This window comes from Chlamydotis macqueenii, chromosome 25 (genome assembly GCF_036417535.1).
Source record: "Chlamydotis macqueenii isolate bChlMac1 chromosome 25, bChlMac1.mat, whole genome shotgun sequence".
Classification (NCBI taxonomy): Eukaryota; Metazoa; Chordata; class Aves; order Otidiformes; family Otididae; genus Chlamydotis; species Chlamydotis macqueenii.
In genome coordinates, this window is record NC_141580.1 from 665,915 (window position 1) to 691,478 (window position 25,564).

General features: G+C 51.7%; 2 protein-coding genes across 4 annotated transcripts in view; one reads left to right on the forward strand and one right to left on the reverse strand.

The window, feature by feature from the left end:
* The first annotated feature begins 771 nt into the window (after positions 1–771).
* On the forward strand, positions 772–2,870 carry LOC147597662 (retinol dehydrogenase 8-like). The gene is made up of 6 exons (XM_086767015.1): positions 772–868; positions 946–1,107; positions 1,309–1,488; positions 1,563–1,656; positions 1,747–1,930; positions 2,439–2,870. The coding sequence occupies exons 1-6, from the start codon at positions 772–774 to the stop codon at positions 2,676–2,678; spliced, it is 957 nt and encodes a 318-aa protein (XP_086623141.1). The 3' UTR covers positions 2,679–2,870.
* Positions 2,871–9,543: 6,673 nt separating this feature from the next.
* IKZF3 (IKAROS family zinc finger 3) overlaps positions 9,544–25,564 on the reverse strand; it is a 34,213-nt gene continuing 18,192 nt past the window's right edge. For 2 of the 3 annotated variants that reach the window (XM_086766983.1, XM_086766982.1), the window contains exons 4-8: positions 24,034–24,294; positions 23,165–23,332; positions 21,329–21,445; positions 15,523–15,639; positions 9,544–10,527 (exon numbers count right to left, since the gene is read on the reverse strand). In XM_086766983.1, coding sequence (XP_086623109.1) covers positions 9,824–10,527; positions 15,523–15,639; positions 21,329–21,445; positions 23,165–23,332; positions 24,034–24,294 — 1,367 coding nt within the window. In that variant the 3' untranslated portion in view covers positions 9,544–9,823. The remainder of the gene's footprint in view (positions 10,528–15,522; positions 15,640–21,328; positions 21,446–23,164; positions 23,333–24,033; positions 24,295–25,564) is intronic. The other variant, XM_086766984.1, reaches the window with a different exon arrangement.

Consider the following 25,564-nt stretch of genomic DNA (forward strand, 5'->3'; position numbering starts at 1 on the left):
CTGGCACGGCCGGCACGGCCTGGCACCACCGGCACAGCCCAGCAGCACCAGTACAGCATGGTTCGGCACAACCTGGCGCTGCCAATACGGCACGGTTTGGCACAGCCCGGCACGGTTTGGCACAGCCCGGTGCGAGGCGGCAGGACGGGGCCAGCTCGGCGCAGCGGGCGCAGGGTCGATGGCGGCTGCTCTGCCGCCCGCCCTGCGCCCCGGCTGCCGACTCTGCCCGCGGGGTCCTGGGGTGCGGCACCACCGGCCCCCCACTCAAGCACTTTCTCCCCGCTCCCGCAGCGCCGGCCCCGAGCGTCCCCGCGAGGCCCTGGCGCTCCCTGTCCCCGGGCCAGGCGGGTTGGGGGTCTCCAGCCCCAGGAGCGGGGTCCTGGGCGGGGGGGGCACCCACCGCCGTGCCCCCCGCATCCCCGCGAGGCCAGTCGCACTGTGACGCGTTTTTTACCAGTGACAATAAAGGTTATTTTTTCAGATCTCCCGCCTCGCCTCGTCTAAAGAAGCCGGGCAGGGCGGGGGGTCCGTCCCCACAGCCCCCTGCTGCTGCGGGGCGCGGGGCTGGCGGCGTCCCCACGTCCCCGCGGTGCCCCGGGTCCCGCACAAAGGCCCCTGTGTGCGCCCCGGGCACCACGTGCGGCTCAGCCACCGGCAAATCCCCGCAGCGAGGATTAGCGAGGGGGATTAAGGGCCCGGATTTGGGGGGGCCGGGGCCGGGTCAGCTGCTATTAAAGGCAGGGGGCTGGGGCGCGGGGCCGTGGCCGTGCCATGGCTCCCAAGACGGTGCTGATCACCGGCTGCTCCTCCGGCATCGGGCTGGCGCTGGCCGTCCGGCTGGCGCGGGACAAGCAGCGGCGCTTCCGAGGTGAGCGTGGCGGGGGGACCCCCCTGCGATTCCCGGAGCGGGGACCCCGCGCGGGGCTTAGCGACCTCCGCCCCCAGTCATCGCCACCATGAGGAACGTGGGCAGGAGCGGGGCGCTGGCGGCGGCGGCGGGGCCGGCGCTGGGCCGCACGCTGGAGATCAAGCAGCTGGACGTCTGCGACGAGGGCTCCATCCGCGCCTGCCTGGACAGCATCCCCGGGCGGCACGTCGACGTCCTGGGTGAGCCCCGCGGACCCCCTCCCAGCGCGGCCCCGCCGTGCCTCGCGCCAGCGACCCCCGTGCCGGGCACCCTCCGTGCCGGGGACCTCCTGTGTGCCAGGGACCCTCCACACCCAGGGCACCCCGTGCTGGGCACCCTCTGAGCATGGGGCACTGACCCCCCCGCACAGGGGACGCCCCGCTGACGCCCTGTGCCCGCAGTCAGCAACGCTGGGGTGGGCATGGCGGGACCCCTGGAGTGCCAGAGTCTGGCGGCCATGCAGAGCCTGATGGACACCAACTTCTTCGGCCTCGTCCGCCTGGTCAAGGAGGTGCTGCCCGACATGAAGCGGCGCCGCGGGGGCCACATCGTGGTCATCAGCAGCATCATGGGCCTGCAGGGTAGGGGCGACGCGGCGTTCTGGCGGGACCGGCCCCCGCCCCCCAGTGCTGAGCGGGACCCTCCACTCACCCAGGCATCGTCTTCAACGACATCTACGCGGCCTCCAAGTTCGCGGTGGAGGGTTTCTGCGAGAGCCTGGTGGTGCAGGCGCTGCGCTTCAACGTGGCGTGAGTTCCTGGGGGCCGGCAGTCGGCGCAGCCCCCCCGGGGCGGGGGTTTGGGGGGTGCCGGCGTCCCCAGCGCCCCGTCCCCGGGCAGGATCAGCCTGGTGGAGCCGGGGCCGGTGATGACGGAGTTCGAGACGAAGTTGTATGAGGAAGCCGAACGCGCCGACTACTCACGGACCGACCCCGAGACGGCCGACATCTTCACCAACCTCTACCTGAGGAACTCCAAGGACGTCTTCGCCAGCCTGGGCCAGACCCCCGAGGACATCGCCGAGGTGACGGGCGGTGGTCTCGCCGGGCTGGGGGCTGCTCTCTTCCCACGCCCCCACCTGGGCTGGGCTGTCTAGAGAAGCCTTAATTAGCCCTAACGAGGAACAACAACCCCCAGCCCACAGCAGGGCAGGGGTCCCGCCCCAAAAACTCCTTCCCCCCAAGCTCCATCCTGATGGGGCTGAGCCCAGCTGGGAGTGGGGATGGGAATAGGATAGGATGGGGATGGGAATGGGAATAGGAATAGGATGGGATGGGGATGGGGTTGGGGATGGGGATGGGGACAGGAATGGGATGGGGTGGAAAGGGGTTGGGGATGGAGATAGGATGGGAACGGGAAGGAGACAGGGTGGGGACGGGAATCGGGTTGGGAATGGAGTAGGAGTTGGGGATGAGGTGCAGGTAGGATGGAAAGGGGATGGGATGGGGATGAGGAGGGGATGGGATGGGGATGAGGAGGGGATGGGGACGGGGACAGGGACAGGAAGGGGACAGTAACATCCCCACGTGCAGCACACGCTGCGGGTGATCGAGGCGGCCCGGCCGCCCTTCCGGCATCAGACCAACGTGGCGTACACGCCGATGGCCGCGCTGAAGCACGCCGACCCCAGCGGCGCCCTCATGACCGACGCGTTCTACAAGCTGGTGTTCAAGTACGACGTGGTGCTGCGGCTCGGCCTCCGCGCCATCCGCCTGCTCCGCTGGAAGGCCCAGAAGGTGAAGGAGGGCGTCCGGCTGCTGGGCTTCAAATAGCCCCCGCGGCCCCCAGCACCGCAGGGCACCGCGCCGGCACAGCCGCCCGGGGGGGCCTGGCTCACCTCGGGGGGCGGCTGGGAAGCGAGGGGCGAGCCGGGCTGGGACCCACGCGGGGTTTCGCTTCCTGCTCCCGGCCCGAAATAGCGCCCGCTGGCGCTGTATTAAAATGGGGAGTGGTATTTTTAACCAGCGCCGGGTGAAAAAGCAGAGCGGCTTCCTGCAAGAGTGCGGCGGCCGTGACGGCGCTGGGAAGGGCTGGCAGCTGCCCCCCGCCTGCCTCCCGCTCCCCAGGGGCACCCGGTCCCTTGCGCCCATGGGCATGCAGCCCCCCGGGGCCCTGGCCCTGTCCCCCCTGCCACCAGTGATGGCTGCATCCCCCTTTCCCCCGGGCTCCGCTGCGGGGTGAGCAGTGCCCCGCAGTGAGGGGCTCCCGCACGCTGGACCCCTGCTCCGGCACCGCGCCCCACGGCACTGGGGCAGCACGAGGGGTGACAGCACCGCGCCGGCAGCTCAGCTGCAGCGCTGGGTGCAGGAGCTGGCGCAGGGATGGGAGTGGGGTGCAGAGGGCGCACGGTCCGTTTTGGAGGGTGCACGGTGCGTGCAAAGGGGCTGCGTGGTGCAGAGTGGGTGCAGGGGTGCTGGGGGCAGCGGTGCTGGGGGCAGCACGCGTGGTGGGTGCAGGCACTGTGTCAGGGGGACCCCAGCACCCTGCGCTGCCCCGGGGGACCCCTCCGGCTCGGGGCGCGGGTGATGGTGGGGGGTGCAGCCTGTGCCGCCCCGTGGGCCGGGCGCAGGGTGCTGGCGCGTGGGCGCCTGGCGTGACTGCGCCTGGGAGTTGAGAGCGGGGGAAACCGCAGGGAGGCCCGGCATGATTCTACGCCGCGGGTTTTTTTCTCAGAAACCTTCCCGGCTCCCACCGCGCTTCCCGACGCGGCTGCGCCCGAGCCAGGGACACCCCACAGCCTCACCAGCGCCCAGGATGGGGGGGGTGCAAGGATGCACACAGGGTCCCCATAACCGCGCCGGGACCCCCAGCCCCATGCGCGAGGGGCGTGGATGGCAGCCGCGGCGCTGTGCGCCGTGCACCAGCCCGTGCCACGCACGTGGCCACCCCGGGCCTGGCCGGCTCCGGGCGCCCTGGGGACAGGATGAGCGATGGGGGAAGAGGAAACATTTTTGCATTATCCCCCCTCTTCCTGAGCGAGTTAATGGCAAAGCGGTGGTGGGGACCGCGGCCCCGGGGCTGCGGCAACGGTGGGCGCAGCACCTGTGGGACTTGCAGGGGTGACATCAAAGCGACGGCAGAGACGCAGCCTCCCCCCCGCTGCGGTTTCTGCAGATTTGACTAACTTTCTCTGCTTCGGAGAGCAGAGACGGGGGGGCTGTGCCTGCCCCCAGGGAGCAGCATGGGGAGGCCCCCGGCCGTGGCACAGCCCCCCAGCACAGAGCCACAGCCATGGGAAACAGGGCCGAGGGATGACAGGACCCCCCCAGCCCCACAGTGTCCCCCGGTCCCCAGGGAAGCAGCCATGGGGATCGTCCCCACCCTTGCTGCAGGGCAAGGGGGCAGCGGGGGTCCGGGGTCCTGCGATGGCCTCAGCCCCGCTCGCAGCCGTCTCGCCAGCACCGCGGTGGGAAGGGGGTCCCGGGCAGAGCGAGGGGAAACAGGGAGCTGCTGTGGCTTGGGCTGGGAGGGGGGGCTCCTGCATTGGTGGGGGCACCTGGATCATCCTCATGGCTGAGGAGCAGCATCTCCAGCCCGGGAGCATCCTCCCCGGCCGCCGAGCACCACTGCAGAGCGAAGAGCAGCATCCCCATCCCGCCCTCCGCTGCAGCCCGAGGGGCTGAAGCCGCTCAGGTCGGACGCAGGTTCTTCTAAAAACAATTGTCTGCCGGGACTTTCCTCTCCCCGGGCAGCCGGCGTGTGACAGTCGTCAGCCGCTCCCCGCGCCCTCGCTCCCCCGAGGCTCTTGCTGGCCGCCCAGGTGCGCGGCTTGCTCCGATGCAAATCTGGCGCCAGATATAACCCGGCCGGAGGGAATGGCTCGATGGCGCAGGAGCGCGCGGCTCCCCGGGGGCTTCACTTCCCTCTCGGCGAAGCGAGGGGAGCATCGGGCGTGACGTGAACCTGCTGCCCCCGCCACGGTGCCACCGGTGACCCCGCGTCACGGCCTGCGTGTCAGAGCCACGTGGCTGCAAGCCTCCCCCGCAGCGGTGCCAGCGCTGGGCAAGGGCCGCAGCGGTGCCCCCCACCCGCTGTCGCTCAGCCCCCCAAGGTCAGCACTGTGGTGGCCCCGCGCCCCGCTCATGGCTTTTCCCCCGGTTCTTGGGGGCGGTGGGAGCCCGGCCCATGCCGAGGGCTGCCCAGCGCTGGCGGGTCCTCGGTGGGACGGCGCGGAGGAGCGTGACTCAGTGAAAGGCTGGAGAATTGGGACAAGGAGGGGGTGGCGGCGGTGACTCAGTCCTCCCTCACCCGCTCTCCCCTCCCGGCACTGCTGGTTTTCCGGTGCCGGACCGCTGCCCGAAGGGGAGCAGGAGCCGGCCGGGATGCTCAGAGGATGCAGCTCAGCGCCCAGCAGGTTCATGGGATTTTTCGTGCGTTACAAAGCATGTTTCAACACGATGGGGGGAAACGAGTTCCTCCCCGCTCTATCACAATTACAGCGTATCAGCCGATAAGGATCTCTGTCGTAACACCAACCCAACTCTGCCATGCGCCGGGTGCTGTCAAGGGGTTTTGGTCCCAGGCAGAGCAGGGCTGAGGGCTTTTCTAGCGCCAAAGCAGCTCTGACGCAGGGAAAAGCCGGGCTGGGGACCCGCTGCCCCCCCGCCCCCTCAGCTGGGCCGGGGCTGCGCACGCTGAAGGACTGGGTGAAACCCCGCCAGGGTCACCTGCCAGCGCCGCAGCGAGGGGAAAATAACTCCTGGCACTTGCATTTCACCTGGGCTAGGAAGGAAGTGAAGGTAAAAGAAAAAAAGGATCCTCTGACTTTTCTGTTTCAAGTGCGTCCAGCTTCTTGCGGCAGCAGGCGTCAGGAGAGTATGAAACAAGCGTGAACAACGTCAACCTGCCAACACAGGCGCTGAAAAAGGGCCGTGGGAGGGCTGGCGTGAGCCTCCCCCTTCCCCGCCTGCCGGGATGTTTCCGTCTGACTGATGTGCTCCGGGACGGTGGGCGCAGCCCGCGTCGCCCCGCAGACACCCTGAGCCCAGCCTGTGCTCCACGCGCGCCCCGAGTGGGTCCGGGCACGCAGGGCTGGGCGCTGCCTTCGCCCCACGCTGCTGCAGGGGGAGCAGCGCCGTCCCCGAGCAGAGCACGGGGGGCAGGGGTGATCACTACCGGCCTCGGTGAGGGAAAGCGGCAAGAGCGTGGCGGCACGGGGAGGAAGCTGAGGGGCGCGTGCCCCTTCCACCGGCCCTCTCCCCCGTGCTGCGAGGGGGACGCCCTGCGTGCAAGAGGGCAGCGTCACCCACGCACGCCTGGCGTCACCTCGCAGGCGCCCGGGATCCCAGGCGCAAACCCAGCCGCAAGTGTTTGCCAGCGCCGCAGCTCAGCAGCAGGCCGAGGCTGCTGCCAACGCGCGCGTCGGGGCTCCTCCGCACTTCTGCGGGAGCCGGGTTTCGCTCTGACTGTGCTCGGCGACACCAGGGCGAGGACGGCGCGTCGCGGCAGGGAGCGAGTGCCGAGGCCGGGAGCGGCTGCGTGCTTGGGCAGGCGCCCAGGGCATCCCGCAGGAATCGCTTCTGCTCTGCCAGGGCAAATTTGGGCCCCTCCCTCGAACGCTTGTCCTGAGCTCGTTGGGGAGAGGAGGAAAGCGGGCAGCAGCCCCAGGGCAGAGGAGGGCACGTTTCCTTGGACCATATCGTTCATCTGTTTCCCAAAACTGAAGACCGATACGGTTCGCAGCAGTTAGAGGAGCAGGCTCCGTTATCTTCACATCTCGGAGGGCATCAGCCTCCACCGTGTCCCCAGTTGGTGCAGCCGCCTGAGGGGAAGCGCCACGGCTGCAGGCCGGTCGCGGGACTCATCGCATCTTTGTGATTTACAGACTCCAGGGGCGGCAGGCAGCGGCTCTGGCCCCGCTGCCCTCCGCTCGCTCCTGCTCGTCAGCCCGCGTTTGCCGTTCAGGCTCCAGCCCGGAGCGCTGTGATCGCCTCCGCGTGCCCGGCTGTCAGGAGCGAGCGCTGGTGCGGGACAGCAGCGAAGGACAGCGCAGCACCCGGGGTCTCTTCAACGGTTACGTACCCGAGAGTCTACTCCAGTGTGAAAAAATTCAATAAACTTTACAGCACAAGAGGCTCGTTGCTCAGCGCTAGGAGCCAGCTTCCTGCGCCGCCTCGGCGCTGCCCGCGGTTTAGACGTAATTCAGCAGCAAATAAAGAAACCAAGCGAGGCAGATGAAACAGCTGGCTGGAGCGCGTTCAGAGAGAACGGTCCAAACAGAAATTTGTTTCAGACCAAAATAACCAAAGCAGGAGCAGCCGGCTCACAACAGACACCAGCGGTTTTTCCCCTCCATTTTCCCAGACGGGACGATTTGCAGAGCTCCTCCGAGCTCAGGGACCTGCTCCAGACCGAGCGCAGCCCTTGGACGCACGGGCACGGCCCCCCACGCCGGCGCAGCCGGGGCCTGGCCCGGAGGGAGGGTGCAGGGGCAGCGCCGTGGGACGGGGCCCCCCGACACGAGGGGAGGCACAGAGGGGGCCGATCCCACGTCCGGCTCCCCAGCCCTGCTAAGGCAGAGCCCGGCCCCGGCTCAGGCACGCGCCTGGCGAGCGTCACACAGCAGATCAACGGTACTCAAAGATGTATTTTTTCTTTTTAATAAACGACTGGGTTGAAATTCCACAACATGCGATTGTTCAACAGCGGAGCTGTAACGAGGTGACCGCTCGTCAACTCCAGGCAGTGCAGGGAACTCCTCTTGGTTCAGCCCACGGAAATCACAGCTCTGCCCGAGCGGCGCTGGGAAACGGTGCCACGGAGGCCGCCGACACCCCCCTCCTTCCTTGCACAACCTGGCAGCGCCGCTCAGGCACGGCGGCTGATCGCTCACCTGATCTGGGAAGCACGGGCGGGCGGCTGAAGCCCTGCCTGGCGGTAAGCGAAGAGCGGGAGCGTAATCTGAAGAGCGTTTTCAAGGATTCAGTGGCGGCGTGAGAAAGAAACCGGCAGCGCTGCGTGACACACATTTGGCAATCTGAGGAGCTTCCTGTGCAAACGACAAGTTGTGTTTTACAGCGTGCAATCTTATTCATTTCTGTTGAACCGTGAGGAGCGTTTTCAGCAGCCCGGTGTAGCTCAGTCGCATCCCCCACGAAAACGCAGCAGGAGAGATGGAGTTACCGAACGATTGACACCGAGCGAGGCGGGGAGCCGGCCGAAGCCTCTCCGAGCCCAGTCCTCAGCCGACGGGGTTAAGCCCTTGGTGGAACCGCAGGCTCGCTCACGGAAGGATCATTTCTCACGCCGTGACAGCGGGTACTCATCGGTGAAGAGCCAACGTCCGCCTGCTCACTGTACGTGCCTCACGATGGGAAACTGGTTACTGGAAAAGCTCCTGAACCTGTTTCATAACTACGCACACAACATCACACACGGTAGCAGAAGAGCTCTCCTCTCCCCAACGACAGGCAGGATCTAGCACTTCTCCAGCCCTTTAGATACTCAAGCCCTCTGCAGACTGATTTATCCTCCTTCAGACACACACTTGTTGGGAAAAATGAATGAAATTTTCTTTTTTTACCTCAGAATTCAGGGAGGGACAAAGTATTTGAGCCAAGAGCGAGCCCAGGTCAGAGCGAGCAGTGAGATCCAGTGTTTCTGGGCTCTCGCCACTCCACCCAGGCCTCTGCGCCCCCGCCTTCCCCCACGGGAACGGACGGATCACCGTGGATACTGGCACGGCAACGTTGAAAAAGTACAAAAGCAAAGTAGATGCCCAGCCGTACAACGGATGCAAAAGCCCATCAGAAGACACCTAACGCCACGTTATACAAAAATACTTTGCAAAGAATAAACATTAGCTCAGCACAACCGTTATCAAACTCGTATCTTAGCGCAGTGACTAATAATACAGCTGCAGAGCAGCGATTAGATTGAAAGAACTATTTTAAAAACCAGCTTCAAAGTAATGGTAAATACTCATTTTGCAAAACAGCACATTTCACTCCGAGGGATATCCCCACGTAAAACCAGACAGCGTGATCGAGCTGTCAGCTCCCACACGTTCACGTATGCAGATTCTCACGGTGCCTGCTGCCAGGACGGGGCGACTCCCGCGCCGAGCCCAACGCCGCCCGCAGGGACGCCGTGTGCCAGGGCTGGCCGCGCACCGGACAGCGCGGCAGCGAGTTCTGCTGGAGCTGAGCGGGAGCAAGGCGGGGGCACAACGCACAGCGCAGTTCTGTCCTCGTTCTTGGCATCCGTCAGAAAGGACTTTCCAGCCATGAAAATCAGGATTTCCCCCAGACCGCGTGGATGAGCCCACCAGCAACCTCACCGGGTATCCCGAGAAATGCGCACTGTTAAAAAACCCCAGCCCAAAAATAGGTCTCATTTCTTATTTTGCTGTTACTAAGACGCACGTGGGAGTGACTTTTAAAGAAAGTGAACAGAGGGGTCAGAAAAATGAAAGTGTGGTGGGACCACATGCTCTTTAAGAGTGAGGGGAAAACCTTTAAAGAGGAATTAATAATCCCTCCCAGCCACGTGAAGACCATCAGGTAACAGCCAGGAAAAGCTCCTGGGCACCTCTGCCTGCACGTCTGACCAGGCAGGGAAACTGGCAGCAGGGCTTCAAAGCCTTTTGCGCTGAGTTAAAGCATACATTATAAAAACAAATGCACGTTAAAAAATAAAAACATCCCAAACGGCTCTTAATTTTCACAAAAACACCGTTCATATAGAAATTGGTCCCTGCTCCTGGTGTTTTATACAGTACCACTCACCACAGCAGCTAGGCACAGATGCTACAGAACACTGAATTATCTGCAAAAAGGTGCCACCTCCCTGTGACACTCATGTAAAAACTGGCATAGAAAAATACTCAAGGAATTTCTGTATACTAATTAAAACCAAACACACACAAGCTTCCCCTCCGATCTAAAAGAAAGCCTTTGACCCTGGAAGAGCAGTCCTTTCATTTGAGCACGACTCTGTGCTCGCCGCGCGCTATGTGCGAGGAAAACTCGTAGCGGTCGTGGCTGCGGTACCCACAGACGTTGCACTCGAAGGGATCGCGGAACCCGTGGCAACCCATGTGGATGGTGAACATCACGTAATCCAGAAAGAGGACGCGGCAATGGTCGCACCGGTAGACGCCGATGGCCTCGCCTTCCTTGTTGATGACCTTAAAGGCATCGCGTGGGCATATGGCAGGCGGCTTGATGATGTCATACGGCCTCGGGAAATCCTTCAAGGACTGGAGGCCGTTGCGGGCCTGAGCAGGGATGATCTGGCTTTGATGGAAGGCGGGGTTCTGCCGCTCCTCGTGGTTGCTGTCAGTGTCTGTGGAGTCTTGGCCGCTGTTGTTCGGGGAAAGGCCTCTGTCAGAAGACAGGCTTTTGTCCCTCAGGTGGGCATGGCTCTTCTCGGCATCCTGCGAGGTGCCGTTGGGCACGTCGGTGCGGGTCAGCGGGATGGGGTACAGGCTGCTTATGACGGGGACCATTTCGGAGGTGGGAGCCGGTGGTGTCTGCACGAGAGGGCGCAAGGCTTCAGCCCCAAGGTAGGTGATGGCATTGTTTATGGCCTGGTCCATCATGCGTCCTTGCATTATGTTGCTTTCCTTTTCGTACATGAAACCTGAATTATAGTTAACATCAAAACTATGTCGTTTCTCACCTGCAAGAGAGGAGAGATATTAAATTGCCTGGGTGGGTAAAGAAGCATTTAAACTCTGTGATGTTTTTTCTAAATGGAAAGGAGAGAGGCACGAAATGTTCTCTGCTGAAGGAGGCTGTTCAAATACACAAGTAGCTTTTGAGTGGGGGGGGGGGGTTGTTGGGTTTTTTGTTTGTTTGTTTTAAAGCTCTGGTTTGGAAGCAAAATTCCAATGGAGGAGGTGGTGGGGATACTTACTGGACAAATCATCATTAAATTTTTTTAACTGTTCTGGGATTTAAGGGGAAGAACATAGCTTCCATAGGTTAACTTCTCTCACCTTTTTTTTTTCTAGAAAAAGGCAAATTATCATTAATGAAAATACTTGTAAAAGAGCCAATTGATAATGAACCAAAATGCTCCATTTTCAACACCCAGACTGTAACCTTTCGTTCTTGACTTGTCCCTCGAGAAGCACACCCCTCTCTAACAGAAACAGTGACGACCAGTGCCGGCGAGATCTGATGCACTTCTCGCTACTTTCACCCATCCGACAGATTCTTCTTTCACTCGGCCCTGGACACTGAAGTAAATTTTCCCTGTTGCCTTCTGACAGCTACAGCTTCCTCTGCACCAGGGCTGGTTTCTTTGAACTCAGCACAGGTTTTCCGATAATCTAACACTGCCTATGTGTAAATGTGTGGACTAACACATTTAGGGTCACTGGATATGGGGCTAGTGAAGGAGGAGTGAAACGTATTCCTCCGGGCTTTGAACAGGAGAGCGTACCTGAAACTCTGCTCTCGCCGCTTTGTGCAAGGACTAAGGCAAGGGAGGTGCGCTGGGCAGCACACTAACTCGTTTTCCCTATGCCAGGTGCAAGGAGGAAATAAAACTGCACCCCAAGAGGACTACCGTCACTTTTTGGTGAATGTCTAGAAACAATTCTGTGGTTACATAAAACATAAATCCTTCATAGCTTAAAAAAAAAAAAAAAAAAATGGACCAGACCAAATGTTTCATGTGCAAGTGGCTTGCAAACATGGGATCACCAGTCTGTTAGTTACAGTAACTGGAGTAGCGCAGATGTTTATCAGTCACCTGTCAACACCGTGACTCAATGTATATGAAACTCGTCAGGTTTCACTGCACAGGCAGAAAACCAGGAGCTCACGTTTCTCTTATAAAACACACAAAAAGGTTAGTAAACCACAAGAGTAACTGCTTCCAACCCTCAACAAAACTTGCTATCCACCTTTACACAGAAGGAAACAAATCGACATAGCACGTTCGTATGACTCACAGCCAGCTCCAGGCAAGGGAAAGATGTGAACAAATCTGAAATGAAAAAAAAGCAACAAAAATAGACAAGACTCCCTATAAACGTTGGGTTAGGAGTCACTGCCGAAAGGTAAGACACAAAAAATGCAATGGATGATCACTGAGGCTCTGGCGGTATTCTGTTGTTCCACCATCCTGGCGGCTTTTCAAAGGCCCCACACAGTGCCTTCTGTCTGCCTCAAATTACATCAGATGAAGTGCACGTACCAAAACGCTCTCCTGACGTACGTGAACGCGTCGTGTGGCTGCACTTTTAAATGACGACGACACATCAGGTGCGGACTCCTTACACGAGAGAGCAAGAAATCAGGCTGTAAACCGGACCGCGACATTTCTAAGATGCTTCGGGAGGAAAAGGCATCACAGAGAACGGCTGCTGTCTCCCCACCGTCTCAGCAGACGCCCCAAGGCAAGCACAGTAAGACGCCTGTGTGTAAGTAGGCTGAGTCGGCACGCGAGTGCCGCAGCCAGCGCTAACGGTATACCCAGCACGTCAGCGACGGCCCCGTGCCGCAGCCAAGCGGGTAGGGGAGCCGCTCTTGACCGTTTGTTTTGTTTCCCCTCACAGACAGCAAGCCTTCCCACGGAAAGAGACAAAAGCCCAGATCAGGGCTTCCCTCAAAACCGGCAGCAATGAGTCAGGAGAAAGTTGGTATCAATGACTTGGAAAAAGGGAAAGGAGCGTATGGGGCCGGGGATGAGGAAGATGGACTGTGCTGAAAGCAGCTGACGTTTTATCTCTGCAGCCGGCAGGACAATGTCATAGATTATTCTGCATTAAGCTGCTAACTGCACCAGGGGAAGTGCCACAAAGTTACTGAAAAACACTACGTTAAAAATTAAATTTACAGGTTCTCCAGGGCACGTTTACAAAGCAGGCACTGGTTAGCAGAACACCTTTCCTCTTTTTCTTTTTTTTTTTTCTTTTTGTTTGTCTCAGTGCAATGCAAAAGCTCCCCCCTTCAAAATTCACGCGTGAGCCATAGTGTATGACACGTACCCATGTACTGCTCGGTGATGCTCTACTTGCTCTAAAACGTACACAGATTTTTGCAGCCTGCTGAGGTGCGGACACTGGAAACACAGAGCGAACCTGCTTCCGGCTGCTGCGCTGACCAAGGGAGGGCATTTCCCATCCGACTTTGCGCGCTGGGGGATAACGGTGTTTGTTTCTCTCTCAAAACCGCACTAGCAGTTCTACCATCACCAGAAATACATTTTCATTCCTGGTCTCAGGGAGGACTTGTTTTTAAAAAGGAAGAAACAGAAGTCAGTGGGTCAAGACACGCAGCTGGCGTACGCCGGCAGAAATGCATTGGCTGCAGGGGTTACTCGGCCCGCGTCAGCCGCAGATGCGGCCCCACACGGGCTTTGAACGGCAGTGGCGTGCCACCAGCACAGGTATCTATTCTGCTGGGCTATTTTTATTTGTTGCTGTGGGGTTTTTTTAATATCTGTTCATTAATGAAACCGGGAAGTACAAAAAACCAGGGTTTGTAGATTTCGTCCATATACATGCAAAATAGGAAACACAAAATCATAAACTTCCATTCAAATCCCGGTTCCCTCATAACTAAAGTAAAAGCTGAGGCCAAAATCTTTGCAGGAGAAGCCTTTGAAGGGGGCCGAGCGCTAAGGTTAAGAGTCAAGCATACGGTCTGCTGATCTGTGTCCTTATCCGAGACTTACACTTGTGCCCACGAGGCAGCTACTGGAAACAAAAACCTGAAAAAACAAAGTGAGCACGACTCCCGGTGCTTGTACGAATCTCTGCAGAGCCCTCAAAGAGTAATAAAGGGTTTTGGTTTTTTTCTGATCAATAGACTTCATTCACAGAAATGAGCCAAACAAAGATGCCTTGTTAGTGCACATCCCTATCCCTTCTTCCTGACAAAGTGAAAAATCAGCACCGTTCTGAGAATGCAGTTTCCCAAGAAATCACAGAGCTGTCCTGGCAGATCTGCACTCCTACACATGCAGTTCAGAAAGTCACACAAGTCAGATCAAGGTCGGGAAGTCTGCTCTTGCAAACATACTTCCCAGGGATAAAAGGGATCGAGTGAGTCATTTTCTCACATGTTACTTAGCAAGAATATGCCAATCACATAGGTTCTAGAAAAGCAGCGAGTTTCAGAGATATTTTGTTCCTTTAGGTGAACTGCCCCGGGTCCTCCAGCCTCTCCACAAAACCCTCGCGTGGCACAGTATCGGTCTGTGCCACCTGCAGGCCACGTTACTGAGCACAATCACAAATCGAAAAGGATCTATAGCAAGTCTGCTGGTAAAACAAGTCAGAAAGGCACCAGCACTTAACTGTAAATGTGTGCTGAGTGGCTGTGCCCTGCAGAAGTGTTTGATAAAATACATGAAGACTGAACTGGTAGCAATTCTCAAACAAGACAGGCTGAAGCTGATCTCCGCGCTAAAGAAAAGGAAGCTAAAGATTTTCACAAACATTTGCATCAGTATTACTGTTTGAATCACAGCACGACATGTCAGGTCTAAATCACGCAGCCAACAGTTTCACTATTAAGTACCCGAAGGCACCCAGACAGCGTGCCAGCGTTACTTCAGCCCTGTACGAAATGGTGACCTTTTCAAAGCCATATTAAGACGCCTAAATAAAAGTTACCAGTTTCCATAGATGAAGGTCCAGCGCTACCCAACGAATCCAGTAAGAGCTACATTACCTTCAAAAATCCAGTTCCCTTTCTGTGCCCACGGACTTAGCAGCACGCCTGTACCTGGTTTGCCCATAGCCCCCGGCGCTCGGACAGGTCCTCACAACACCCCTCTGCCAGGGTCCGACAGCGGCGATCCCCGCCCGCGCGCTCGGCCCCACGCTTCTCCCGCAGGCGTGTGTGCAAACACCAGCCGCCACACAGCCCCTGCTCCGACAGAAAACGAGCACCCAGAACCCTACCTAGCCATCGAGAACGTAGCAAATACGGCACTGCTGGGACTGAGAGCATGTAACTGCCGCTCAGCAAGGTCTTTCTTTGCTCAGGGCACCGGAGCTGCGTTTTATCTTCTTAAAAGGCAAGCTGATGAAACGAGACCAGCCGAGAGGGTAAGACTTTCACTGAAACACAGAACCTGCCCAGCCAGTACTGAAGGTCCCCAGCACGCAAAACTGAGCATATAAAAAAATACTATGAAAACATCTTGTTGCTTAAGCTAGCACATGAAAGGATTTGATTTTTTTTTTATCATATTCACATTCAGCAGGATGACTAACAGAAATCCAATCCTTTTCTCTCTTTAGGCCTTATTCCACACGTGCATCCTGCAAGGATCAACTCCTGCTGACTAGAAAGAGCACTCGGCTCTTAACAGCGTTAATCCTTCCTGTTCCTTTCCAGTCAAGAACCTAGCAGAGAACATTTCAAATGCACAGGTACAGAAAACAACACGTGGAAGCTCATGAAATACATTTATAAATTGCCTACACAATAGACACAAAGTACAATAGCAGCTTCTATCCAGTTTAAGTATCTAACAGAACACACTATTTTTATTTTAATCAAAACCCTACAACAAATCACTAAAAATCACATCAGAATAATCAAAGTTAATTTATATTCCTTTATATTAATTATAAACTTGAGAAGAATATTTAAAATAAGCAGAGGCATTGTACTATAGGTTGCACATGAAAAGGTTTTTTGTTCTTACCAATAAATTTCTGAGGCATTGAGCTCTTTCGCTTTGCCACGTTGCTCGCTAGCCTGTCCAGCACAAGGGCTCTTTCACTCCCCATCTCTGCCTTGATGTGCCTTGCCTCCACGCTTGCTAGTTTGGAAAATGTGAAAAGAAAAAACCAAAAAAAACAACACGTAGGTGAAAAGGGGAAAAAAAAAAAAAAAAAAAAAAGGAAGAGATGAATGGTTTGACCTCCGGAGTTTGCCACGCTAACTGGGAGGAAAGAGTTTGGAGATCTGATGTAAACTTGTTTTGCTTTTTCTGTCATTCTTGCTCCTTGCGTCGTGGGCACCAGTTGCGGTCAGTGGAACCAAGCACAGAAACAGACACTAATCTTGCAGTCCTGAGCTCGTGCAAGGAGAGCGTGAACCATACAAACCAATATCTTCATTAGCAAGAGGAAGTGTTAAATAAATGGGCTGGAAGGGTTGGTTACAAAATGTAGATGGAGATATAACCTCTGTTAGCCTTTCTTTTTTATTCTGAGTAAGACTGTGTGACACCTGCAGCCTGACACAGTGCTTCAAAACTTCAGCACAAGCTATTCAGAGCTCTTGCTACGCTTTTTAGATATCAGTCATACATAGATATCGTCTTAACTGCTCACCTCAAAGCTTGTACAAAACAGATCAATGTTCCATTAAAATAAAATTAATACAATTGTTCAATATTTACTTGTAACTTGTTTTTCAGGTGTCATTATCACTTAATTTTTTTTCCTAAATGCTACAGCTAAAATTAATTATGAACGTTTTCTCTCTGGCACGCTTGTAAGCATTAGCATTAGGCATTTTAATGCTCGTTACGACCTCTAGACTTTCTAATTTTAGGAAAAGTACATGTGCCCTACGATCAGTCCCTTGAGACTGGGCCACCAACTGCTTTAAGGATCTTACCATTTTCCAGAGTTCTCCCTTAGCCGTGCTAACCAGCGCCCATCGTTTCACGGAAATTACTGCTTGCGCTCAGCTCGTGGCGGCTGCATAGGTTGTTGAGCCGGATCAGCCGAGCCGAAGGACTGCCACCTCATATCACTACTGCCAGACTAATACTGAACGTAACTGCTGCGGCTTCCCCCTCAAGCGCTGGCTCTCGCCTGAGGAGCAGGCTTCAGTAGCGGTACTTTTACACTAAAAGTAGCGCCAAGAGTTTCAGCATTAGGGACCACTGTGGTGAAAACGTGACCACATTTTAAGCGACTGCCCATGCATTTAAGGGTTGGTATCCAAGTAGAGGCAAACAAAGACAAGGAAGGGTCACTTACTTCCCAGGGCAGTACAAGAGACCAAGTCTCACCACGCAAGGATCCCGAGTTATTGCACCCCGTGTACTGAATCCCGTATGCACTGCATACCTAAGCACGAGGCATAATCCCCAGAACAGCAAGTGATGCCAGAGGAAAATGATACGAGCACTTCGGTGTCACTTCAGCCCCGCTAAAGGCAACTTTCATTAAGTACTGGACTTAAATTGCAGTTTGCTAAGTATAGCAAGTGATCCAAACGCAGCGTCATCCTTCCACAGCTCGGCTGCAGCACTTCCCTGTACATTTCAGTCACTCCCTGACTGTTTATTATTGCTGCTATCGGTATCATACGAGTTTCAGTCAGCACAAACCATGACTCACCAGACCTCAGCCAGAACTATTTGTTAATGTTTGTTCAGCATTTTGAAAAACGTAAAGTGCTTCATAAGTACTCGATGCCACAAATACTAGCGACGAATATGACTCAGGGTGGATGGATAACAGGGCTCAGCTCAGCACTGCCTTACTCCTCTTGCATCAGGCTGTAACCCCACGATATACATGATAACCAGACCCACAGAGGGCAAGTTATTAATAATAGTAATTTACATTTTAAGAACTCTGACAACCCACAACTACCCTGAACAAGATAATAATACAAACAGTGCTGTATATTCAAAACTGTAAGCTGTAGAGGAAAAAAAAAAAAAAAAAAAAAAGAAAACACAATTCATCCATGTCATAAAAGCAGCTCCCTGGTCCCTACCATGTCTTCATTTTTCTTATTTTCTTCTTCTAGTTCCTCTTTTTCTCAATCTTTAATTCATTAGTTGTACTCATGTTCTGCTAAAGCTTTAATTTCACATTTTCAGAACCTTTTTCTCTTCTGATAGAACTCAAAGGGTAAAGGCAAGCCCTCTCAGCCAGCCCTAGGAACACACTGGAAGCTACACGTAGCGTATCAGTGGCTGCTTGTCTTGTCAACGTTATTTATGTGCCACCAAGGGAAGTTTATTAAATCAGTGTCAAGAGGGCAGACAAGCGGCTTCCTGCAGAGGTAACAATAGTCTTTACTCAGACGAGATTGTTGAGGAGACAGTGACTACTGACCTACATAATATGTTCTGGGACATCTCTAAGTATCAATCTTCCAGCTTGATGTCTGCCTGCCATTTTACTTTAATGCTAAGGGCTTTTTTTTTCACATTAAGATTTTCTACTCCTGCTAAAAACCATTTTTTTTTTTCCTAAAGAAAAAAGTAATCTCTATTTATGGGCCAGAAAAGGTCTTTGACAATATCTTCATAATACAGCCTTAGGGAAACAGTGCGTGCTGCCATCCAGACACAGGAAGTTACGCTGGATGTCTCCCACAACACTGTGCTCTCTACGCAAAAGCTAACTTAAAATTATCTCACCTAGCTCTTTCTTCTGCATCACTTATTAAAGAATCCAAGAAAAATGTTTAGTATTTAGGAACCTTTTTAAAAAAATCACTCTCAAAATTCTCTGAAGACTTCTCAAACAGAGAGAAATAATCATGCCCTGTCTCCCTCTTCAATTATCTTACCCCCTGTGATATTAGCTTAACGAACTAATTATCTAACTATAACATGTATCTAAAAATACATTTCAGGCTGGACTGACAGAAATGGTCAAGCGCTTTGCTCAAAGTTACACTCAGACAAAACGAGTAGTTATAAAGAAAATCTAAAGCTTCCAAAGCACCTAACCTATTTCAGCCTGTGATCTTGAAACGTCCTGCAAGATAACAGTTCCGGTGGTTCAACTGCATGGCCAGAAAACAACAAAAACTAAGGATGCCAAAAGAAACTCTGCAGACCAAATAAATGCCCCTCTTCCCTCTTGTGCAGACCTGATCAGTGCTCTCACGTGTGCCTCTGGAATTACACGGGAAGCCAAGCTCCTAACCATGGCATTTCACACAGCACTAGAATGGGTTTAGCTCCAGTGTCCTGACCACTTTTACGTGAGTCACCATCTCCTGCGTGGCTAACACTAGCCACTGACTACGGCCTTCCCTGGCCACCCCCCGAGACGTCTCTGTGTGCTGTTGCCTACCTCACTGGGGTGTACACTGCAGTTGTGATCTTACTTTTACAAAACACTTCCAGAAGAAAATTTTTGTGCAAACGTGAGTAATCCTTTATGAATGGCTACTTGTGTTTTCCTGTAATCGCTGGGTGAGGAGCCACCTCTCTAAAGCACTGCTGTCACCTCGCCATCATGTCATTCTGCTCTTCTTCCAGCCCAGAGCACGAGCACATTTAGCTTGCACTGAATTGTTTCCATAGTGTGGTTTCTGTCGCACCATGAATGCAAGTGTAATTTTTAGAACATGTGGGCATCGTTAACAAAACCCTGAAGTACAAAGCGGAGCTCAAATTAGAGGCATTGCTTCCTGTAGCATCTCTGTGTGGTCATTAAATAGTGGAGAGTGGAACAGAGAGGTGGGTTATTGTGCAATGAGAACAATGTGACCAGAGATTGTTATCAGGGACTGAGCCGCGCTCTCACAATAGTGTTACATAAAACCCTTCTTTCAGAAATATTTCCACACTGCTACATTTGGAACATGCGAGCCTCATACTAAACAGCAACTAGAATGGTTACTATGGTCCTGATGCTTTTCAATATTTTAATTAATTATTGGATGATGGCACAGAGTGTTCTTGTGAGTAAAGATGGCTCCGTATGAGAAGGTTGCAAGGATTTCAGAAAAGCACCAACATTCGGAGTGATGCAGATAAGTAGGAAAATAGAAATTAAAAAAATCAATGTTCACTAAACACAACTGCAAAACGCTACACGTAGGGGGAAAAACCACACATCAATGCACTAGATGACCTCCTGAGGTCCTTTCCAGCCGCGCCGCTCCGATTCTGTCATTAACGTAGCGCTGATATCAGAGAACTGAATGGAAATGCTTCAGCAAGACTGGAGTTCCTGTTTTTCAAAAAACTTACTACTCCAGTAAAAACACTGCAATATTTTTGCAAGTGCAGAGGTCTTAAAGGCGTAGGGCCCAGCCACATCATGTCGCACTGGAAATTTACATTTCCTTTGTGACCAATTTAAGACATACTGTACTGCTGCAGTAAGTACTACATAGCGGATTCTGGATAAGTGAAATGGTGCTATTCTGAAATGAATATAAACCACCAGAAGAATTTAAAAGCAGAAATCTATAGTAGGTATCACGTTTTCCATTTTCACGTGGTGGACATCTTGAACTGATTGCCATCATGGGAGTGTGTACTGTAACACAAAACCACAGTTACAATATGTGTAGGTTCTCATGAAAGCCAAAACTTGCTGACGTTCTGATAACCATTTAGTTTTACTAATGCTCTAAAACCCGTGTCATTTGCTGCTAATAAGGTAGCCCATGAAAAACTATAACTTTGTTAAATCTTTGTTTCTTTATGGCAGTTTTTGTGTGTGCATGTGCCAAAGTGATACATGAACCTACTCACTCTGCGCGGGGTAAGGACTCCTGCACCCAGCAGTTCCCACATATATCACTGGGTCTTCACACTGCTTCTCAGGCGTGGCTTGTGACCATGCCTGCAGAATCTTTGCTTAATAATCATATCACTAAATAACTTTTTTTTTTTTTTTACTAGTATTAAAGGGCCTTGGTTAACATTGTCGTCTCTTTAAGGATAATGCTACATTTTAGTTTTCTTCCCTGAAAACTCAGTTTAGTCTTTTCCTTCAAAAGAAAATTAAATTTTAAATTCACAATCAAAACTATGAAGCTCTAGTGCTTTAAAAAGTTATTGTTTGGCTTTTTTTTTTTTTTAAGGTTGCATAGGAAAAGAATGGGAACCTGAATTCGGAAATCTTTTGGGAGGTCACAGTCACTCCCCAACTCGGAATGGGAAAAGTAATGCTTTCCTGACTTACTGCCGTATTGTGGGACTTTAATCACGCAAGTTCATTTTAGGATCTGAAATATTCAGGTGAAGCAGGCTCAAAGATTATGGCAGTTATTTTTCACCAAAGTATTTTCAGAACTGCAGCACTGAGATTGTGGAAGGAAAATAAGAACAACTACGACAGACACGTTTTACCTCCAGTCTTTTTTAAAGGCTCTGTACTTAAAGAAGTGCCTTACCTCTCTCTACCTCCTAAGCTGATCTATCAGTGATCCTGGGGATACCACCCTGTTTCCATGCCACTACAACTTCTGCAAATTCTAAAATAAGCCACACAAGAGCATCAATATAGGAATAATTTAACTTACTGTGTCACCTAGAGAAATGCTGCGTACAAAGTATTTTCCATGTTTTATTGAAAGTAACCATGAAATTAAAAAATCATTAAAATAAAAGCATTCTTTAACTAGCTGCCTGAGGGATGCATTAGACCAGACCCTTTAATAAGGGTTACTGAAAGTTATTGTAGTAGAAATGTTCTCCGGCTGTCAATTAACAGCTTACCAGATGCCCTTTTTTAAGCATTGTAATGCACCAAAAAACCAAAACCACTGTAATGTGATAAACTCACCAGCCTCGCACACGCCAGCATTCTGCAAATAAGTACGGCACCGCTCCTTGTGCTCCTCTAATGAGCTCCTTTGCTTGTAGCTCCTTCCACAAAACTCACATTTGTATGGCTTCTCCACTAGAAAAATAAGAGTGCGGTATAAGTAACCACAAGATTGTCTCTTGAAACAGTCTCCCAGACATTCAAGTATATCGTTACTAGGAGGGTATATTCAGCTCATGAAGAATGCTTTAAATGTCTGTTAACTTTATGAGCACTGTAATCATTAGAAAATTAGGGTTACCTAAGGGTGAAACCCACCAGACACAGAGATCCTGCAAGGCCGTTTTCATTCCCTAAGCTCAGCACCAGAAAGAAGAGGACTTACAACTACGCGAGACCGTTCCCAGGAGCTCGGGTTCCTAGAGCCCTGCCCTAGCTGACACCTTTTCTTGGTGTAACTTCCCTAGGGAAGGCCAACTGTACTGCTGCTACACCGGGACTGCAGCTGTCCTAACTGCCTGACCTAGGTCCTGTCTGTACAGAATTTTTCCAGGATTTCAATGAAACTGATGAAGTTAAACCAAACCAAAACCACGTGTGAGGTTCATTTCATTTCCAAAGGCATTTATTGTAAAGCAAATTATGTTCCTAACTCATTTAAGCTAAAGCAAACCTGCTTGAAACTCAAGATATCCACACAGCATTTCCCAATGCCTTGTACACAAGGGCTGGAAGCACTTCCTGAACTGTCTCATTACTGTTTTGTGAACAGATGTCCTCTAACATACCCAACATACCATACAGGCAAAAATCCCTGTACAGTGCAAATATACCAGCCTTGCATTGTGTACTGTGCAAAAAGACCATGCTCCCTGCTGCTAATGCAATTGTTCATTTATTTACGTGACTCGCTTGAAGAGATTTTCTTTATGCTGTTAACATGCCAGCTCTTAAAAACTTCAGTCACAACACCCACGTGGTGTGTTTGAAGCGTGATGTTTTTAGCATTGTGCTGGTAGGGGACCATCACCACCACTGTGCTGGGTCTTGGTTAAATCGGAATCTCATTTATCCATGTCAGATAATCTCATTTTTAACTCTGATTCTTTGTGAGGTTGAACTTTTCTTTTCTGTAAAGCGCAGTGCAGAGATAACATCTATCATTAAGAATAAATGTTTTCTTTCTAGGCCCCTGTATAACACAGGATATACACAAACCAAAGAGTGAGCACAGCCTGGCTCCTGCAGAACCAGGGGAACTAAGATTAATCAGCGCACACCTGGCTTGTTAGCCAAGTCGCCTCAGCTCTGTGCCTCCATTTCTCCCATCTGTAAAAGGGATGGAACACCCTACCAGAGAAAAGCCACTGGAGTTTGTTGAGCACGTTAAGACGTTCAGATGAAAGGCACTACACAACAGCAAGGGGTTAACTGGCAACCGAGTCGTGCTGTCCTGGGTTATGCTCCTACAGCTATCCCAGCAGTTCAGGACAGGAACAGAAGGAAGTACCAGCAAAGCACGTCTTTGAGCTGCTCCTCAAATCTGGAGCTTGCTGGCATAGCTGGCTCCACTCATTTGAAAATACCAAGGAGCTGTTTTGTGCAAGCAGGTATTGAGGCTGGCCGTTTCGCACAACATGCAGCTGTGACAGCGGGTTTCCCTGTGCCCTCTTCCCGCATTAAGAGCGGAGCCAAGTCCCGAGAGCGTTCCATCAGCACAGCAGGGAGAATGAGCGGTCACTGCTTCAAAAAATAGACCGACTGAGCAAACTTTGCTGACTGACTTTATTTTCCATGCCTAGTGTCCTAGTGACACACATCTAAAACACATGAAGTGTCTCTGAAGTCACTTACCAGAATGTGTCCTTAAGTGACCTGTTAGCGCATCCCTCCTTTGGCAGGCATAACTGCAAAGATGACATTTAAAAGGTTTTTCCCCTGTGTGTAGTTTAATGTGGCGGAGGAGGTTACCCTTCTGAGTAAAGGAAGCTCCGCACTGATTACACTGGAATGGCCGTTCACCTTAAAATGACATACAAAAAAGGACATTTAATGGTTACGTGGGTATCATGCTATCCTCACACTCTTTCCTTTTTGGAAGAGGAAAGAATGAGATACCGGATCAATTTCTTCCTATAGACACACACACAGCCCTTCCATCAACTTCAGTGGGAGTTACATGCAGCTCTGGTGTCAGAGCTTCTTGCAACATAGGTACGACTATGGAAAACACTGTACAGTTTTTTTCCATGGAAATAAGTGTTCTGGAGGAGGCTGATTCCAACGAGCTAGCAATTTTTAAAGAAAAAAGAAAAAAAAAAAAAAAAGTCTTATCTTACTGCAGGTCGGAACCCAAGATTTTCATTGGTTTGTTGCCAAGTATATCAACAAAGAGAAATACATATGCAGACTGGAAATGGCAGCACAAAACCAATCTAACTTGTGTTTTGTGCCTGAAATACTCGAATTACATAGTGCCTTTCATCCAAAATTCTTAAAATGCCTCACAAACATGCTTTTACTAACATTCAGTTCTGAGAAGAAGAAAGGTGGGTAAAGTGAGGCACAGAAAAGGGAGTAACTTGCTAGAGATCACATGTGGTGTCAAGGATAGAACAAGGAAATCCTGACTTTGGAACCGTTTTTTAAAACACGTACTCTAGATTGCAAATTATTATCCTTTCCGTATTCAGCTCTTACAAGAACAATATAGGGATATTTACCAGTGTGGCTACGCTTATGAACCATCAAGACATTGAGGCTAATGCAGGCTAATCCACAGATATCACAATTCATTTTTCCACTAGCTGGCCTGACGTTGTCATATGAAACAGAATGTCTTTCCAGTTTAATGCTTTCATATTCATTATATTCTCTGGGATAGGTGTAAGGCATTTCAGATTCTTCTGGGTTTTCCATAGGCTCTGAATTTAAAGCACTCTCCTCTCTTTCACTGTATTCACCTTTCACTTTAATCACATCATCTGCAGGTAAAACAAAGCACAAAAGTGAAAAAATGCTCATCTTAGGCACAACGAAGTATCTTAGGAAAACAACTCACCAAAAAATACATAAAGTCACATTATCAATCTTCCTATAAGGTTTACTTAAAACACAAAGATGAAGAAATGCAGTTGAGACGTGCATCTTCACAGGTCACGTACACTTAATGATACTCACAGCGAGACAAATACTGATCCACTTGTTAATTACCTTTGATGGATAATTTCCTTCTACAGATTATAAAAGTATAATACAGTACAAACTTCTCCCGCAATTACAGGGTACTATTCAGAATTTGAAAGAAAATACTTATTCCCACAACTCACAATTAGCCTACAGAAATTCACTAGCTGTTCCCGTGAATGGGAAATACAGAGAGATGCCAATTAAAAAGGATACTTATATATTCCTGTGGAACCTCTGGTGCTTGAAACATGAAATATGTCTAAGAAATACGTCTGATCCAGTATAAGACTTCCAGCCCTCCCATGGTATAGATTCTCATCAGTTAATCCTAATCAATTATCCTGATTTTCACTTGCAAATTGCAATTTTTATCTAAAGATCTCAGTTGTGCGAGGAGCATCTGATAATCTTGATACCTGTATGATAAGGTTACTATGCAAGTACAACTAGCAGAGGCAGGGTAAAGATTTCCTGTAACCGTATGCTAGAAATGTTAAAAGATTTGTCTGAAGTCATACTGCAAGGAAGCGTCACAGATCCCAGAGACTCCTGAAGCTCAGCATCCATGGCCTTTGAGTCGGTTCCTGGACGTGTGGCTGTGTCCAGAGGAAACCAAAGACATTGCCTTAAATGAATGCAATTTCATGACAAGAGGAGAATGTAACAAGTGGCTAATAATTTACTAACAGTAATGCTCCCACGTAAAAACATAAGCAAATTGGTCACACTATATAAACAGCTGATGATTCCCAACTTACGTTGCAGAACGTCCTTTCCACTATTAACTCCAGCATTACCAGCTGCATCAAAATCCCTCCTAATCCACAGGGCAGCTTTCTTTTCTGCTTAAGGTTGACTTTTCCATCTAGACAAGAGCTAGGCCATGGCTGGAACTTGAATTATCCCTCAAGCTACCAAGCGAAGAAAAGCACTAAGAGACAAAATACAGTTTCCTGTTTGAAAGTATTGTTCTCCTGGCCACCTGCACCTCTCTCAAACGGAGGGTTAGACAGTTAAATATGGCACTTAATCACTTGTCCTTTCTCCAAAGTACAGCACATGGAC

Bases quoted from the DNA above. Each gene is read 5' to 3' on its own strand.
- LOC147597662 (XM_086767015.1), top strand. From the start codon at position 772: ATGGCTCCCAAGACGGTGCTGATCACCGGCTGCTCCTCCGGCATCGGG. The intron at 1,108-1,308 runs GTGAGCCCCGCG...CTGTGCCCGCAG, and splicing joins GCGGCACGTCGACGTCCTGG to TCAGCAACGCTGGGGTGGGC. The intron at 1,931-2,438 runs GTGACGGGCGGT...CCCCACGTGCAG, and splicing joins CCCCCGAGGACATCGCCGAG to CACACGCTGCGGGTGATCGA.